This window comes from Podarcis pityusensis (assembly GCF_964106645.2).
Source record: "Podarcis pityusensis genome assembly, chromosome: 5".
Taxonomy (NCBI): Eukaryota; Metazoa; Chordata; class Lepidosauria; order Squamata; family Lacertidae; genus Podarcis; species Podarcis pityusensis.
Genome location: NC_138032.1, coordinates 47,050,941 through 47,068,319, shown reverse-complemented (window position 1 = coordinate 47,068,319; position 17,379 = coordinate 47,050,941). Strand labels below are relative to the sequence as shown.

General features: G+C 41.2%; 1 protein-coding gene across 7 annotated transcripts in view; it reads left to right on the top strand.

Moving 5' to 3' along the window:
* SORCS1 (sortilin related VPS10 domain containing receptor 1) overlaps positions 1 to 17,379 on the top strand; it is a 379,912-nt gene that overhangs the window by 118,121 nt on the left and 244,412 nt on the right. For all 7 annotated transcript variants that reach the window (XM_081005905.1, XM_081005903.1, XM_081005904.1 and 4 more), the window contains exon 2: positions 12,966 to 13,033. In XM_081005905.1, the coding sequence (XP_080862031.1) occupies positions 12,966 to 13,033 (68 nt within the window). The remainder of the gene's footprint in view (positions 1 to 12,965; positions 13,034 to 17,379) is intronic.

Here is a 17,379-nt window from a genome sequence, read left to right as displayed (position 1 = left end):
ATTGGCTGAGGGAGCCGGCGTACAGTTCCCGGGTCATGTGGCCAGCATGACTAAACCACTTCTGGCGAACCAGAGCAGCTCACAGAAACACCGTTTACCTTCCTGCCAGAGTGGTACCTATTTATCTACTTGCACTTTGACGTGCTTTCGAACTGCTAGGTTGGCAGGAGCAAGGACCGAGCAATGGGAGCTCACCCTGTCGTGGAGATTCGAACCACCAACCTTCCGATCGGCAAGTCCTAGGCCCTGTGGTTTAACCCACAGCGCCACCCGCGTCCCTAGGCAAGTTTGTACGCACCCTCTATTGCCTTTGAAGCATCTGAGGAATGGAAGAATCAGGTCTGAGTAAAGCAAGGGTGGAATGACACAGAGACAAGAAAGGTGGTGGTTTTAAACAATAAGTGACATAAATAAAGTGAGGAGGGGGAGACACAGATAGGAGGGAAGTTTTGGTTTAAAGGAAGGTTTAAGTACAGTGAGAAATATGCTGAAGCTTTGTTGTGTTAGCTTTCAGGTGCTGGCTTCTCTGTTGTACCCATCTCTACTTTTTCTCCTTGTTATTTTTTTTTTTCAAATCCTCAGTATTTCCCCTTCCTAATCTAGCCAGTCCTCCCCAATTGTTTTAAACCACCTTCTTAGGACTAAGTAGGATTTCCCCCTCTTAGGACTAATCCACACTTCCCTTTTGCTCTGTGCTTTCAAGGCAGAGATCCGTGCTTTCCCAGTCCATGAGACACCACACAACCTCAATTGGGGGCCATACAATGATGATCTAGTGCAAATATAGTATAGAGAGAAATGGGGAAGCAGTATCACAATACTTCCAGAGCAAATGTCTGTACTTATCTTGAGGAAAGCTAAGCTATGAAACACCTTGCCTCTGGGGAAATGCTGTGGCAAATAATTTCGCAAATTCCATAGAGGGATCAGCTATCACTTGAAAGTGGCACCAGTAATTTCCAGCTGATTATGTCAGTCTCTGCCTTCATTTTGCGACTGGTTATGCAGCTTCAATACCATTCTGTGACTGGCGGACCTTAGTAATTTTCAGCCATCTCAAGTAGACCCTGGCAGTACCAGGTTTGAGAAGGCCCACTTTAACTAATAGTACATGCCCATCAGGTTTATCAGACATAAGCACCATTGTCTTCCAGGTGACTTACGATATCATTAATTAAATTTATGAAGTTTTAGGGAAGTGTAGATAAAACTTTTTATACTGATGAGCTTGCTTCTGTGGTCCTCTCCCAATCATAAATAGATATAGTTTGTAAGGTATGCCTTCCCCTCTAACTCTGGGGTTGTCCAGTTACTCAAGGGCACTCCACTCTTTATCATTGTTGCATTTTCCTTGTGACCACGCAGCTCAGTTCAATAACTCTGTCGTGGTATCTTTTTTCCTTCTGACAGGGAGCTAAACAGTGATTTATTGCTTGAATGCCTATCCCTTTCATGAAAGCCATTTGTTTAAACATCAGTAAAGCACGAAATTAATTATTCATTGCATGCTAATTTTTCACTTTTATCTGCTTTAGAAAGCTTCAGAATAAGCTGACTGCTAGGTGTTCAGATATATATAAATATGTCACATTATTTCTAGCTAGCACTTTTGGAGTCTGGGGTTTTGTGTTTTAATTATTTTCCTCCTCACAATCTAGTGATTCTATTCCAAGGAAGGTTTTCCACACCGACCTTTCCTCCTCTTTGCAACATTTTCTCATTCTCCTTTAGAAAGTGGCTTACAAATGGTCAGTTCATATGGCTACAACTTCTGGCTAGAAAAATTTGTGTTTGGGGTTTATAGGATCTATTATAAGTGCAATCGTAAATATACCCTGCAGGACACCATCTAGTAAATGAGGTTTGGTGTGTGTGTGTGTGTGTGTGTGTGTGTGGTGCTAATATACCGAGGTGATTTTGATATAAGATTTGTTGGGTGCTTCTGGGTAGTGCATAACTTTGTTTAAATTTGTGCAGGACGTGTGTGTGTGTGTGTGTGTGTGTGTGTGTGATTTTCCCCATCACATGAGTTCATGGGACAGTAATTATTTTTGTTTGTTTGTTTGCTATTTGTACCCCATCCATCTGACTGGGTTGTCCCAGCAACCCTGGGAGGCTTCCAACACATATAAAAACATAATAAAATATTAAACCTTAAAAAGCTTCCCTATACAGGGCTGCCTTCAGATGTCTTCTAAAAGTTATGTAGTTACTCATCTCCTTGAAATCTGATGGGAGGGTGTTCCACAGGGAGGGTGCCACTACAGTAAGCACTGTTCAAGTTTGCAATCCAGTTCATAGCTGTGAAACCAGGAACCATCTTCCTCAGTTTATCATTTCATATGAAGTGTGATAGTCACATGAGGGCTATTCCAAATGAACAGCCCTCCACAAGAAAATGGTGGAAGTACTGTACCTCTTCAAATGTGTGTTTGACTTGTTCATAAAATCGTGTAGCAAAGGTATAGACCAGTGATGGGAAACCTGAGGCCCTCTAGATGCTCCTAGACTGCAGCTCTAATAATACCTGAGCATTGGCTATGCTGGCTAGGGTTAATGGGCAGTCCAACAACACTCAGAGGACCATAGTTTCTCCATCTCTGCTTTAGACCAGTGTTTATTGCTGCCCAACTGTCTCTGGACAGTTTTTCTGTGTTTTTACAAATGAACTGACAGATGGCAGCCATTTTGTGTGAGAGAGGGGAACTAATCAGTCTAGAAAAAGCTATGTGTTTACCACAAGAGGGACAGCTTGTTGGAGCAAGCAGTCTTGCTTGTTAAATTAATTCTGTCATGACCAATTGAGAAGTCAGATTTTTGTCACGGTTTTTTTTGGGGGGGGGTGTGAGGTGTCTTCTGACATATCCAAGATTGTCACAGTTGGAAGTGAAATATCAGATGGATAAAGGTTTGGTATTAGAAGGCTTAAATAGTATTATCTTCATTTTCTTTCTCCATATTTGCTTTCACTCATAAAGCATCAACTATATATTTATATATGGTACATATGTAGGAAATCCAAACATTTTGGGCAGGGGTATCAGACTTGAGAATGCAACAACATCCATCACTTCCATGTTTCATCTCCCCATCCTTACCGCCATCCCAAATGCGGTGAGGTAAGTTCAAACTATTCAGCACAGTTCCTCTGGCAGATTTGCTGCATGAAAAGTATTGGTGTTTATTTGTTATATTTGAAAAAGGGATTTGTTTCTTTTCCCTATACAGTTTGGAACAGCTCACTTCTGTGAGCTGTCTGTATTACCTAGAGGGGAGATGAGTGCTTTGTTTACCCATAAGGAAGCTTGCTTAAGAAGCAATTTTACTTGTAAAAGCAAGTAAGTCATAGCCAATTGGCTGGTTGGGACTTTTGAGATGACACAATCTGCTTGTACATGCCCTCACTTTGTTATATGAGTGAATCTATCAGATATGAGGCTTGAATACAGAGAGTGCCATGTAAACTCAGAGAGAGAGAGCATTGTATTGGATGTCACAATCCGTGTTCCTTGTTCCTTGTTTCATGCTGCCTAGGTTGCTGAGCAGAGGTAAACAATGGTTTGATGTATGGAGGAATGAGTGAAAATTAGCCTTATTAAAAGTAATATAGCACCGTGTTCTTGTAAACAACTCCAGGGCCATTAGTCCTTGAAAGCAGAAAACTAGATATGAACGGAATTTTTATGAATGTTTACTTTTGTGCTCTAATGCACACATTTGATGAGGGATTTTTTTGTCGGTTAAGAAGTCATGCCAAAACAGAAAATATAACTCAAGAAACTACAAGAAACTACAAACTACAAGAAAGAAGATTCCACCTAAACATTAGGAAGAACTTCCTGACAGTAAGAGCTGTTCGGCAGTGGAATTTGCTGCCAAGGAGTGTGGTGGAGTCTCCTTCTTTGGAGGTCTTTAAGCAGAGGCTTGACAACCATATGTCAGGAGTGCTCTGATGGTGTTCCTGCTTGGCAGGGGGTTGGACTCGATGGCCCTTGTGGTCTCTTCCAACTCTATGATTCTATGATTCTATGATTCTATGAACTCTACTTTTTGTGCAAATATTCTCGGCGCAGAGGGAAGACTGCAAAAGCCTCCAAAGTTTGATTTTGAAAGTTCCAGGGAATTGTACAGTCCCTGCATAAGGGACAAAGAAGCCCTTGTATGGACCAGCACACACATTTAAATGTGACAGGGTAAGCACTTTAACCATGGTCCATGATGCATGTAAGTTGGAAGTTATTTGCCAGCCAGTCTGATGTGAGATGGGCTTGGTGATAGCTTCATTTAATGAAGACAAATCAGCGGTGGCCAACTTTTCTGACATGTGTGCCAAAAGTCTAGTCCGAAGTATTGAATGTTGTTTCTTTGTTGTGCACTGTAGTCTGTATGCCAGTTTTTCATTCTCTATGCCAGTGGTTTTCAATCAGTGTGCCGTGTAGCCCTGAATGGTGCACCACAGGTGGCACCAACCTCCATCCCTCCTTCCTTCTCTCTCTCCTCTGATAATGACAATCAGACCTCGGTAAAGAAAGTGCACTCCTGTTGGTTGGGACCACTAACATGGTGCATTACTATTGGACAGGCTGTATTAGGTACTGTCCAGGGGCTACTTGGAGGAGGACAAGAAGAAGAGGGAGGGAGAGAGCTGGTGAGTTGAAGGGAGGAGACAGTAAAGGCAGAGATGAACATAGGGAGTAGATTGATTGATTGATTGATTGATTTGCGATGAGGGTACGTATTAGTTTGTTTGCCTGAGAAAGGCAAGAAGCCCAAGGAAGGGAGGGAAGGAGGAGTCAGAGGTGATATCCTGGAAGGGTTAAAGTGGGGCACAAAGCAGGTGGGGCTTCTACGCCAAGGGGGCAGCCAGCCGGCTGGTATTGAGTGGGATGCACCTGGCAGATTGGGGGGCTTGGATGGAGGAGAGTACCAGTGGGTGAGAGGGGACGAACTTGCGAATAGGATCAAGTGGGGTTGGATAAAGAAACAAGCAGAAGACCACAGTGGGGCAGATATTTGTGGCAGGGGCACTGTTGGTAAGGGGGCTGGAGGAGCCCCACAGAACTGGAGAGAAATTAGGGGGCAGAAACAGATTCAGATAAGGCCTTTGAAGGGGAAGTAGGGCAGAGTCAGAGGTGGAAGTCAAAAAGGCTGAAAATCTCTATGCAGTACCTTTGAGTGAGTTTGCTTTTAGATCACTGAAACAGGGAATGGGCAGAATCACTACATAGAAAAGCAGGCGTAAGTTAAGTCTATGACTTACCTTGGACTTTTGTTTTTCTGGTCTAAGTGTTTTTGAGCAATGATGGAAGTGAGCAAACATTACACGTTCATTGGGGGAGAGACAGGTCTCTTGCAGATGTCTTGCCTTGAGGCTCACAAAATTCTCAATCCAGCCCTGAGGTTATAAATCGAAAGAACCAAATCACTTGGAATTATAGCAGAAGCATGTTTTTATTAGGTTGGTTTATTTGCCTCTCTTTGAAGAACTCCATCCCCAATGAAGTGATAAAAGCTGTTTGCTGGACTTTAGCATCTTATTGTACTGGGAAAAAATGGAAATAATTTGTAGATAGGAAGCCTGGTGATTCATAAGATACTAAAATATTTTCAGGTGGAAAGATTGAGTTCCTACAGAAAGGTTGTTTTATGTTAGAAATAGCTGTGCAATCAAAAATTGCTCCCTATAATGTATTTACAAAAGAAAACAACCTTGTTTTCTTCCCCCAAACACAAACATCAGATATGAATCTGTGGTCTTATGCTTGCAGATCCTTATGATAGTCAGTGGTGTTTTTTTCCTGGGGGGACGTGGGGGGACGCATACCCCTAAACATTTTGTGAATCTAAGTTTGGTCTCATTGAGGCACAATATTTCAATATGAGTAGGAAAATGAGAGTACCCCTAAACATTTTTTTAAGAAAAAAAAAAGCAGTGGTGATAGTTAATACATTTCAGAATCACATGCAAACATCCCAACATCACAAAGCTGCTTTTCAGTAGGCTTTGCCTGTCTTCTGTTTCAGAACATGGGTATAACAAAGCAACATCAGAAGTGGCTCATGCCATGCATATTGTTGCTAGGGCGACCCTGTGTTTGTGGGGCTTCTGGTCTTTTATGCATAGAACCATCCCAGCTATACCTTAAAGGCTGCTCATTCTATTCCTTAGCACAATTGATGCCTCTTCCAAACCACATGGAAAATGAACAGGGTTATAGTGACTAATCTTTCTAGATAAATGTCAGTGTAAAAGTGGCCAGAGTAGCTGCCAGGGGAAAAGAGCATTAGTGTCAGGGAAGCTTAGCCAAGCGATTAAGTGACACTATATTGGCTTGATATGGTATCCATGTTTTTGAAAGTTGTGTCAAAATAGTTGGATCCCTTGGGCATAGAGTGGAAAGTAATACAAGTCTTCTAGGAACATCACACAAAGTTGCATCCCTGTAATTCATAAAACATAGCTGTAGGATTTCTTTCACTATATTCTTTATGGAAAACATGAATACAGCATCCCAGTAGCCTTTGGTCCCCTGGCTGAAGACAGAGGCCAGAGTTTGTTTCAAATAACTTGACACTGCCAACACTTTCAAAGGGGCAAGTATTGGATTTTGTGGCTTGCATTGGGACTGAAAGGCACAAGCCTTGAGATAATTATCTTCCAAAGGCACAGATTCTCATTCCCTAAAGACTTGTGGAAACAAGTAGCTTGTGCCTGTTTTGACAGCTGCCTTTTGTGATGCCTGGGGAGCTTGAAATCATAAGCTGATCATGGCTATGCATGCAACTTTGGCTCATCCTAGATCAGTTACTGCAGTTGGAAGTTGAGATCTCTTTCTTGGTCTGATGGGGAGGCCTAGCAGATGTTCTTTGTGCTAAGGTTAGCACAGTGTAAACTGCTCTGCTTGGATCTGTGTTTATGAATATTCATGTGTCATGGAACCTTGCAGATCACTTCCGGCTAGGAATTCTTCATCTGGAGGACATCATTGCTCTGTGCCATCATCTGCCGCTGTTTCCTCCCCTTCCCTTTTCATCATATTACGATTTAAATAATGGCATTGTTCTGAAATACCTGCCTCTAAATGGCAGGTAACCACCAGGTTTCTCTCTAGAACCCATGTTGATCTCAGACATCAAATTATAAATTATATGAGAGATCAATGCTTTGAACTTCCCATTAATTTTCTTTTCTTAATGACAGCTGCTAGGGAAAGGGGAAGATTTGAACCTAGGCCAAAGGTTGCGTGGTGAAAGTAAAGATCCCTCCACCTTTGCACTGCAGCTGCAGTCCAAAACATTTCCCACCATACTGCTTTTAGGAGAGAAAATTGCACATGAAAATCTATCTAGGAATCTCCCATGTTTTGCTACTTTGGGCTTACAATCTCCTCTTAGTATTTGCATCATCTGTGCATGACATGTGGATAGCCAAGACACTGAAACAGTCCTTGTTGTTTGCTGGTGCATTATTCTTCAGCGCCTTTTCTATAAAGATGTGCCAAAACGCGAACACGAGCATCTTCAGGAGAACTGTAAAAACTGGGCTGTTTGTTTTTGGTTGCAAAATTGGCAAATATGGAAGCACTTCTGAATGCTTGAATTTTAGTGCATTTCTCACACTGCCATTTTATATACACTTCCCTTGGAATTAGTACCATTGAACTCAATAGGGTTTGCTTACAAGGGCTGGGTGGTAAAATTTTGTCTAACACATAAAATGCCATTATCTTGTTTTTAAAAAATGATTATTCACAGATGGCATTCTTAATAGTGCACCTTCTGGGTAACCATGATAGATTATAAGGAAGGAAGCATTATATATAGTATGCTGAACAGTGGAAATGAGAGCACTTGATATGTTAGGGGGAAATAATTAAATTCAAATTGCTTGAATGGAAAACATTGCAGGGAGTGGGAAATGTTAAAGGACAACTACCGTATATACTCGAGTATAAGCCGACCCAAATATAAGCCAAGGCACCTAATTTTACCACAAAAAAACTGGGAAAACTTATTGACTCGAGTATAAGCCGGTTCACCACACCACAAACCTGGTGGTGGTGGCAGTGGCGGAGGAAGGACAAGCAGGCCTAAAAGGCTGCTTTTGGGCTGCTCATTCCTTCTCCTCTGCCACCGACAGCAGCAAAGGCGGCGGAGGAGTAAGGAGCAGCCCGAAAGGACCCTCACTTGAGTATAAGCCAAGGGGGGCTTTTTGAGCATTAAAAATGTGCTGAAAAAGTCTGCTTATAATCGAGTATATACTGTACTTCTATTAGTTGCTTACATTAAGTTGTTCCCCTCGCTTCTGCAACATGACTATAGAAGCCCCTCAAAGACCAGGGGATATGTAAGCAAAGCTTACATTCATTTTTCTTTACTTCTTCTATAGCTAGTTGTGTTGTTTGATGAAATTACTGTAGATGATAGGAATAGAAACAAAGAGAAAAAAAGGGCAATGCATTATTTTTCATTACATTACCAAATTCCTTTACACCCATATTTTGACATTTAGAACAACATAATATGCATGTCTTTGTTCATTAGGGTCTTCAGATTAGCTAGCAACAGCCAGGGAGAGAGAAAAAGAATGTTAAATGTAAACTAACCTTTTACAGGCTAAAGCACAAAGAAGCGGAAGTAAGAATGAAAGAATAAATATTTTACATGATGGGTCCACATAGCTTTTTTTTACTAACAATACACAAAATGAGAGACCCTCAATGCAAACATGCATTTTGTTATCCTGATTGCACTTTTGTCTTTGTATCAAAAAATATGTACTTTATCAGAAAAAGTAATTGGAAAAGAAAGGTTATCGCACCATAGAAATAAAGTAAAGGGGGTATTGTGAAAAGGGGTGCATTAAAATGAAAGATGAGGGGATTACCTAATAGTTATTCAGTTTACATATTTTTAAAGATCACTGTATATTGCTTTAACATAGAAGTGGTTTAAATATGAGTAAAGCCCAAGATTTACTGGTAATCTCTCTAGGAATATTTATTCTTAGGCTGGGTCATTAGTATCACTTCATACAGCCAAAAAAGCATTGAAGTGATGTAGACTGCGTTGTCCTCAGCTGTTTTTCTGCAAACCGCTGTGCAAAACCAGAACTGGGTGACATCTCAAAGGGATCAAGGGAAGTCATTGGACCCTAATAAATAGCCCTTTTTTCTGGGAGCTGACCCCATGGGAAAGCTGTAGCTTCAGGAGACCTGACATGCCCTAACTGATCACAGCTCCTTACCCTTGACACAGCCTTCCACAATTTCTACAAGGATCCCAGGAACAGAAAGTGTGGTGAGTGTCTCTTAGTTAGGCTAGGAACAAAAATCTAGTCTGGGAGCATAAAACTAATCACTGAGACCTACTCAGGAGGGGGAAACAATATCTTATAAGTCCTCTGGAACAGAGTCTTGCTAATATTCCAGGAAGGAGTGGGGTAGCCAGGGTAGCTATAAAATTGCTTAGTTGGTTTCTAACTGATCACTAGACAGAATGCTGGGCACTGCATGAGTCCAAACGAAATGTAACTAAGTGCAAAATAGCACACTGAGAAGAGCTTCTGAAGATGTCTTCAGAAGCCCCCTCAAAGTGTTATTTTCTGCAGCACTCTGATCAGGGGTTCTGAAGATCTGACAATCATCTGATTTTCAGATCTTCAGAAACTCAGTTCAAAGTGCTGCACAAAATAGCAGTTTGAAAGAGGCTTCTAAAGACCCTGTGGGCAAAAAGGTCACCTGATAAAATTTTGACATCAGATGATGGACAGGTGTGAAGCTCCACCCACCTGTGAAACTTGGCCTACAAGGGGCAGGAGAGATAATTCGGGCTAGAAAAGTTCCTTACCTCTGAACTAAGACATGTGTCACCTTGGCTCAGTCTGATATTTCCAGGAATGGCACAGTTTGTAAACTTAGCTCTCTGGAAGTGCTCCTTATCACTACCAAGATCAGAGCTCCCACCTGTGGACTACACCCAAAATGTGAACCTAAATCTTCAAGAGGACAGAAACTGAAATTCAGTATAGGTTGAAACACTATCCCCCACTCTGTCTTTCTGCTGAAACTTTTTGCAACCCGGCCTGATTTATTTTTTTCAGTACAAACTTTATCTTAGCTGCTTGATAAAATGCTATTTCAAACTTGATTTTAAAGTCGTTAAATTGATGTAGTTTTAGTTGCTACTTGTTTGATTATGGACTAAGTGCTGTTTTTGCTTTTGTCTGTAAGCTGTTCTGAGGGCTCGATGGGAGCCATGTGGTTGGTAAATAAATCATAATAAATGATTGGTTCATATGGGGTTATTGGCACAATGGCAGCTGAAACAATATGGTGCCAAGCATGTAGTCGAGCACAGCAGAGATGAACAGCTAATTGCAGCTGGAAATCGCTAGTCATTCTGCTGTCCTCCAAACTCTGATCTACTGAAAGTTGATGACTCACTTTCATTTTAATTTCACTTTTTTTAGCGAGAACCTGAGCTTGTGCTAGGTGTCAGGCTGCCTACCACCCTGTCAGATGGCATTCCCACAGCGGGTGCGTATGCCTGACAAAGACATGTGCCAATTAAGGCTTGGAAAGTGCTAAATTTCAATCACCGCCCTCCCAGGAAAGCTTATCAGTGGCAGCAGGGCGGCTGTTTGTTGAAGATACAGAATTATGTTGCCGCTCCGCTCCCTGAATAGACCTATAAATCCCCCACTACGAAAATGGGGAAGGGAGGGGCATTTGCACATAAAGCATTTCTGGTAGTTGCTCTCCTGATACAAGACGGCAGTAAACCAAATAATGAAGTCAGGCTAGCAGTGTGCCAGGTCTCGCATCCATCTGTAACAGGAATTAAGGGCACTGTCAGCAACTGAACCTGTTAACCCGAAAAGCAGCTTAACAAAACCTCCAACAGAGATAGTACTTAAAGCATGTCCATAGTTTTGGGGGGCACCACTGTTTTCTATATGTTTGGTGGTTTTACAAGGGCATGGTGAAATTACTAGAGCATGTACTACCCCATATAAATGATATTCCATTGAGTGTTATCTACACCAGGGGTGTCCGGGACTTTTTTTCAGCTGAAACTCACAGGAACTCAGTTCTGGCGCCTCTCAGGGTGGTGCCATTGCCATTATAAGAGAACAAGGGAGGTGTTCATGGTGAATTCCGGCACCTCTTTTCCTAGAAAAATAGCACTGGGGGTGTCTAACCTGTAGCCCTCCAGTTAGACTCCTGCTCCCACCAGTCTTAGGCAGCATGGCCAATGGCCTGGAATAATGAAAGCTGTAGTTCATCAATGTATGGAGGACTACATGTTATCCACCCTTGCTATACATGACCACAATGCCAATAAGGTGGATATGTGGCTGTGGGGGTTGGGGTGGGGGGAATCTGGCCTACCACAATGAATGAATGAATGAATGACTTTACAGTAACTAGCATGGAAGCCACAAGCACACTTTGAATAAGTAATGCCAGAAGCACATCTGCACTGAAAAATTATGTAATGCAGCTTTCCCTTAAAATTTCATTTAAGACTAATCTCTTTCTCTCTCTCTTTTAATTGGGTCGGTAAACCCAATTAATGGGATGCTGTGGGTGTAATTCATCTTGTTTTAAGCAAAGCATTTCACAACATCCCCCATATATCGTTCCATGAACTGGTTAAATTTGGGTTAGATGATAATGCCATCAAATGGATTTCCAGCTGGTTGGGAAATGGTACTCCTGGAGGGCTCATCATTGGTTGCCTTTAGGGTGCTGCAAGCCTCTGTTCCAGGTCTGGTATTCTTTGTACATTGGGATCAACGCCTTAGGTGAAGAAGTGGAGGCAATCCTTGCTAAATGTGTGGATAATCGGGGAGAAATAGCAAACACCTCAAAAGATAGGAATAAAATTCAAAATGACCCTGATAGAATGAGAAATGGCTGAAATTAACAAAAGGAAATTTGATACAGACAAATGCAAAGTTCATCATTTAGGGCAAACAAACAAAACATCAAATGGGCAGGTATAAAGTGGACAATATATGTACTTTTGTTTGTTTGTTAAACAAGAAAAACTTTAATAAAAAGTTTCCAGATCATAAAATGTAACAGCTGCCATTTTAAAAGGATATAAACTAATTGAAAAAAGGTACAGAGCGGGGCAACAAAGGTAGTTAGGGGTATGGATGACAAGTCCATAAGCTAAACATGTTTAGCTGGATGATAATACTCTTGAGAGGCCTCAAGGGCTATCACACAGAAATGATCAATGAATGGTTATGTGCTGCCCCGGAGAGTATGGCTACATCCATTAACAGATTTCAGCTAAAGTTCAGGAGAAGCATTTTATCCATAAGAGCAGTCCTATAACTGAACCAATTACAAACAGGGATTGTGGGTTCCCTTGGCAAAGGTCTTCAAGCAGCTATTGGAAAGCCATCCTTTGTTCTGCATTTCCAGCATTGTACAGGGTGTTGGACCTACAAGATCCTGTCCAACTCTATGACTCCATACTATTTAGAAGAATATACTATACTATGGGTCTTTATTAAAGTCTGTGGTTTATCTATCAGTGTTGTACAATGTGAGGGCTTATTTCTGGGGGCAAGGGGTAACTGCCAGAGTAGAAGATCTTGACCATTAATTCACATGGAGCCCCTGCATCAGGTCTAGAAAAATAGTTTTAATCTGGCTCACACCATGTTGATGTTTCACCTTTATCATGTGCTTTGAGTGATAAAGCAGATGACCCTTCCCTTTTTTCTGAGAGAAGTTGCCACATGCGGCAGATGCTGGTGAGAGGAATTCCGATGTCTGCGGACGTCTCTGCAGACACTTCCATATCAGTTAAGCAAATGCTTGAGCAATTCATTTAATTATGTTAAGCGCCCATTAACAGCAGTCTAAGTCCTCCCCTGGGTCATATCAGTTCTATGAGATTCTAATTGTTAGAGAGTAACCATGATTTCCTTCTTGTGCCTGCAGGTGATTTTAATTCTGACAAAGCTGTATGACTACAACCTGGGGAGTATCACGGAGAGCTCACTGTGGAGGTATGTAGATAAGCTGAGATAATTACCAACTTACTTAACAATTTGGACACTGTGGTACAGTCCTTTCATTAGATTTAATTGGATTTCTTACATGATGGAAGGTTTGCAGGTCTCTCAGAGTGGTCATTTATGGCTCTGCTCATTCTTCACACGGCGATATGTCAGAATTGAGCCATCCTCTTCAGCTACAGTACATGATGTACTGCTGCTTTCATGTATCTGCTAATTAAAAATGAAAATTTGATTTAAAAACTGAAAGCGAAACCTAATGTTGTTCCAATTTGTAGTAATAATTTATTTCTTACAATATGGTGAGTAGTGCATTAACAAGCTCTTTTTCCAATAGAATAATAGAATCCTAGTATCTTAGATTTGGAAGGGACCCAAGGGTCATCTAGTCCAACCCCCTGCAATGCAGGAATCTCAGCTAAAGCATCAATGACAGATGGCCATCCAACCTCTGTTTAAAAACCTCCAAGGAAGTATAGCCCACCACCTCTTGTGGGAGTCTGTTCCACAATATTAGTTAATTTCCATTTCAAGCTTAGCAGTGATATTTTCTTTCTATTCACGCTTTTCTATTCACACTGCCTCTGCTACACACATACACAATCTCTCTCTCTTAACATTATATATAATATTTAACTCAACTCTTACTCTTTGCTTAGAAAGCTTACATGGAGCTTTTAATGGACTCCTGTTTAGTCACCCATTATACCTAGAGTTGCTTAACGTCAACAACAATGTAGCAATGTGTGTCCCAAACTAATTCATATAAAAGTACTGTACGTATTTCCTTTGTGCATTCTTCCATCCCATGTTGGGAAGAAACATGCTGGTCATCTAATATTCTCTTGCATTGAGTAAAGGAATCTGAAGGATAGCAACTTGAAAACAAATTCTACTATTTTTGTCAAGAAAACAGAAGTTCCAAGTGTTTGCTTTTCCCCCGTTTTCCTTTGCATTTATAAATTATTACATGGTTACAGTATTAATAATAAATATGCCTACGTTTATTATATCATAAATGGAAAACACAGTACAGTATAAATCTAAAAGCATGAACTTCTCCACTGCCTCACCCCTCCGGTAGATGGCAGTGCTGCTGCTGGGAGACAAGCTTCTAATGGTGGAGAATAGTACAGATGAGGTTTGGCTTGGGGCATTAGATCTTTGCACTGAGAGGGGATCTCTTCTCTTTAATTTCACCAGAGACTACCAGTAGATGTGTTGCAAAGTTCTTTCTATGAGACAACAAAAAGTGATATTAGGAAGTTTTTAAAGAGTTTAGCAATAGGCTATTGGGTGCTATTTCTATTTGCCTTGTGACATTAGTGTAGACCTTGGTGTTTGTTCCTTAAAAATATCAAACAGTACATAGAAATAAAATGAAAAGAGCAACCTTTTGCAACCTTGAATGTTCCAAGCTTTTCCAGGTATGATGTCAATGAATGAAATAATGTATTCTCTTGCAAATGAGTGTTTTGATCTTGCTTGCCTATAAATGACATCCAGTTTCTGAAGGCTGAAGAGAGCAAGGACTCCCCTCATCCCTCTTAGGTTCAATATAGTGATATTTTCTCATTTTCCTTAAACTTTTAGAATGATGCAGGTTAAAAATAAAGCAGTAGCTAAGTCCTATGGCCAATTTTTCATGTGACATTTGCAGGTAGAATTAGTTCTTTGATTCATAAAATTTGGCACATGTGAGCATGTCCTCATATTTATTTTGGATATTGGTCATTGTTTTGCAGAATCAATTGAATCAAGTCTTTAATATAAGTGGTCATATTGATATTTTAACATGTTACATTTAAGAAGCATATTGACAAGTTGGAACATGTACAGAAGAGGGTAACCAAGATGATTAGGGGTTTGGAAACCAAGGCTTATGAGAAGCGCTTGAGTGAATTGGGTATGTTTAGCCTGGCTAAGAGGAGGTTGAGAGGAGATATGATAACCATCTTCAAATACCTAAAGGGCTGCCACATAGAAGATGGAGCAAGCTTGTTTTCTCCTGCCCTGAAGGGTAGGATGCAAACCAATGGCTTCAAGTTGTGGGAAAGGAGATTCCCTCAAAAGGTGGTGAACTGTTTTCCTTGGATATTTCTAAGCAGAGCTTGGATGGCATCTGTCATGCATTCTTTAGTTGAGAGGAAATTGAAGAGAAGCACTTTTGCCTGGTTCCTAAAAATATATAATGAAAGCACCAGGCGAACCTCCCTAGGAAGAGCATTCCACCAATGGGGAGCCACTACAGAAAAGACCCGTTCTCAAGGACAAAATTGGAAGCATCTACTTCCCGTTTTACACTAACCAGAGGCTTCCTGTTATTTTTTAACTTGGGAACTATGGTTAGTTGAAACTGTAGTTAGTGAACAAGCAGGAGAATGCACCATGGTTTGATCCTAGGTTGCTTGAACTAACCATCATTTAAACAGTTCCCTTCTGTTTCAACATAATGGGGAGCTGTGGTGAGTCTCATTCTTGTGACTGTTCCATATGGAGGGGTGAGATCGTGCAGAGTCATTTAAGTAAAACCATACCATTGTAGACCTTTATATCAATAAATGCACTAATTAAGCATGGTTCCTTCCGGGTCTGGGTTTAAGGAGAAATAATGAAGCTTTTCTTCCATCATTTTTTCAGTAAATTTTCAGTAATGTGATTACTTGCCAGGTTTGGATCTTTCTTTCAATCACCTAGCTCTGGAAATTTAACTAAAGTGATTTTAAAAATGGTATTAAAATTAATAAAGTGATCCACATGAGGTCCTAGGCGTCAGAAGACTTTCTGCTGCTACTACACAGTGTGTAAGAGGCAGAGAAGTCGATAGGCAGCTGAGCTTTTCATGCACCAGTCTCAGTGGATCAACAGGCTCCGAGTTACAAGGGTGATTCCACTTTTGAAATGAGTTATTGAGATTTCTCTCCAGCTAGACTTGGCATTAATTACACTATAATCCTCTAGGTAGACTCTGCCTTCCTTGTGCTTTTGATTTCTCTCTCTCTCTCTCTCTTAAAAAAAAAGCATTTATTTTTCTTCAAGAAAGGGAGTAAAGGTAAGAAATTGCTTGTGTGACACAGAACAATTAGTCAAGTTGGATTTGTTTATATATATTTTCTTCTTCCAATGCTCTCCTAGATATCTCCTAGATCACAAAAGGGATTAAGCTTTGAGACTCTGGAGAAAACAGTGGTTTCTGCTACTAAATAAAGATAAGCTTAAGTTTAAGATAAGTAAAATGTCAGAATAAAAGATACCATATCTGCAGGGAATTGGTGGTGGTGGCAAGGAGACGGAGGGAGGAAATAATCTCCACATTTGTAATGTGATTGAAACTGTGTGGAGACAAACATTAAAGAACTGTGATTAACCTTATCCTTCAAGGCTTTGAATGCCAACCAGTGATGCGCTCTCAATGGAACACAACTGCAAGTGGCTAGAATGATATTTTTTACACTGCCCATTCCTTTCCTTGAAAGTGTGAGCAAGTTCTGTCTTAAATTCACCTTGACACTTTCAAGCTAAAGGTAAGTTATCACATGCCTGCTTTTCATCTGATGGCTGCAGTTAAAGCAATGGCTTATATGGATGGGACAGCCACCATAGGTCAGGCACAGAGAGAACTATTCAGGGTGGTATTTTTAAATTGAGTTTTCAAGTTTGATTTTGACTTGGCCAACTCAAAATTTCCCCCATTTCCCGAGACTCCCTATTTATTTAACTCTCTCACTCTTCCTGCAAGACGAACCTTCTTCCTTAGGGAAAGGGAACAAATGGCGAAGGGATGGAGAATAGGCCAAGTCCTCTCCAAGGTGGTAAAAGATGCTAAGCACACAATGATCTCATCAAGCCACATGTTCCAGTGGGAAAGTATGAGTGCATTCCATTTGACACCATGCCCCCTCCTGGGTTCCCTCCTTCTCCCCTCTGCTGCATAATACCCTCTTCCCCAAGACTTTTATTCTTCTTGGAGAAGAGTAGGTAGACTGACAGGTAATACAGAGGAGTAAAAGGGACGCAGGTGATGCTGTGGTCTAAACCACTGAGGCCCTTGTGCTTGCTGATCAGAAGGTCAGCAGTTCAAATCCCCACAACGGAGTGAGTGCCCGTTGCTCTGTCCGAGCTTCTGCCAACCTAGCAGTTCAAAAGCATGCCAGTGCAAGTAGATAAATAGGTACTGCTGCAGCGGGAAGGTAAACGGCGTTTCCGTGCACTCTGGCTTCTGTCACAGTGTTCCTTTGCACCAGAAGTCGTTTAGTCATGCTGGCCACATGACCTGGAAAGCTGTCTGTGGACAAACGCCGGCTCCCTCGGCCTAAAAGTGAGATGAGCGCTGTATC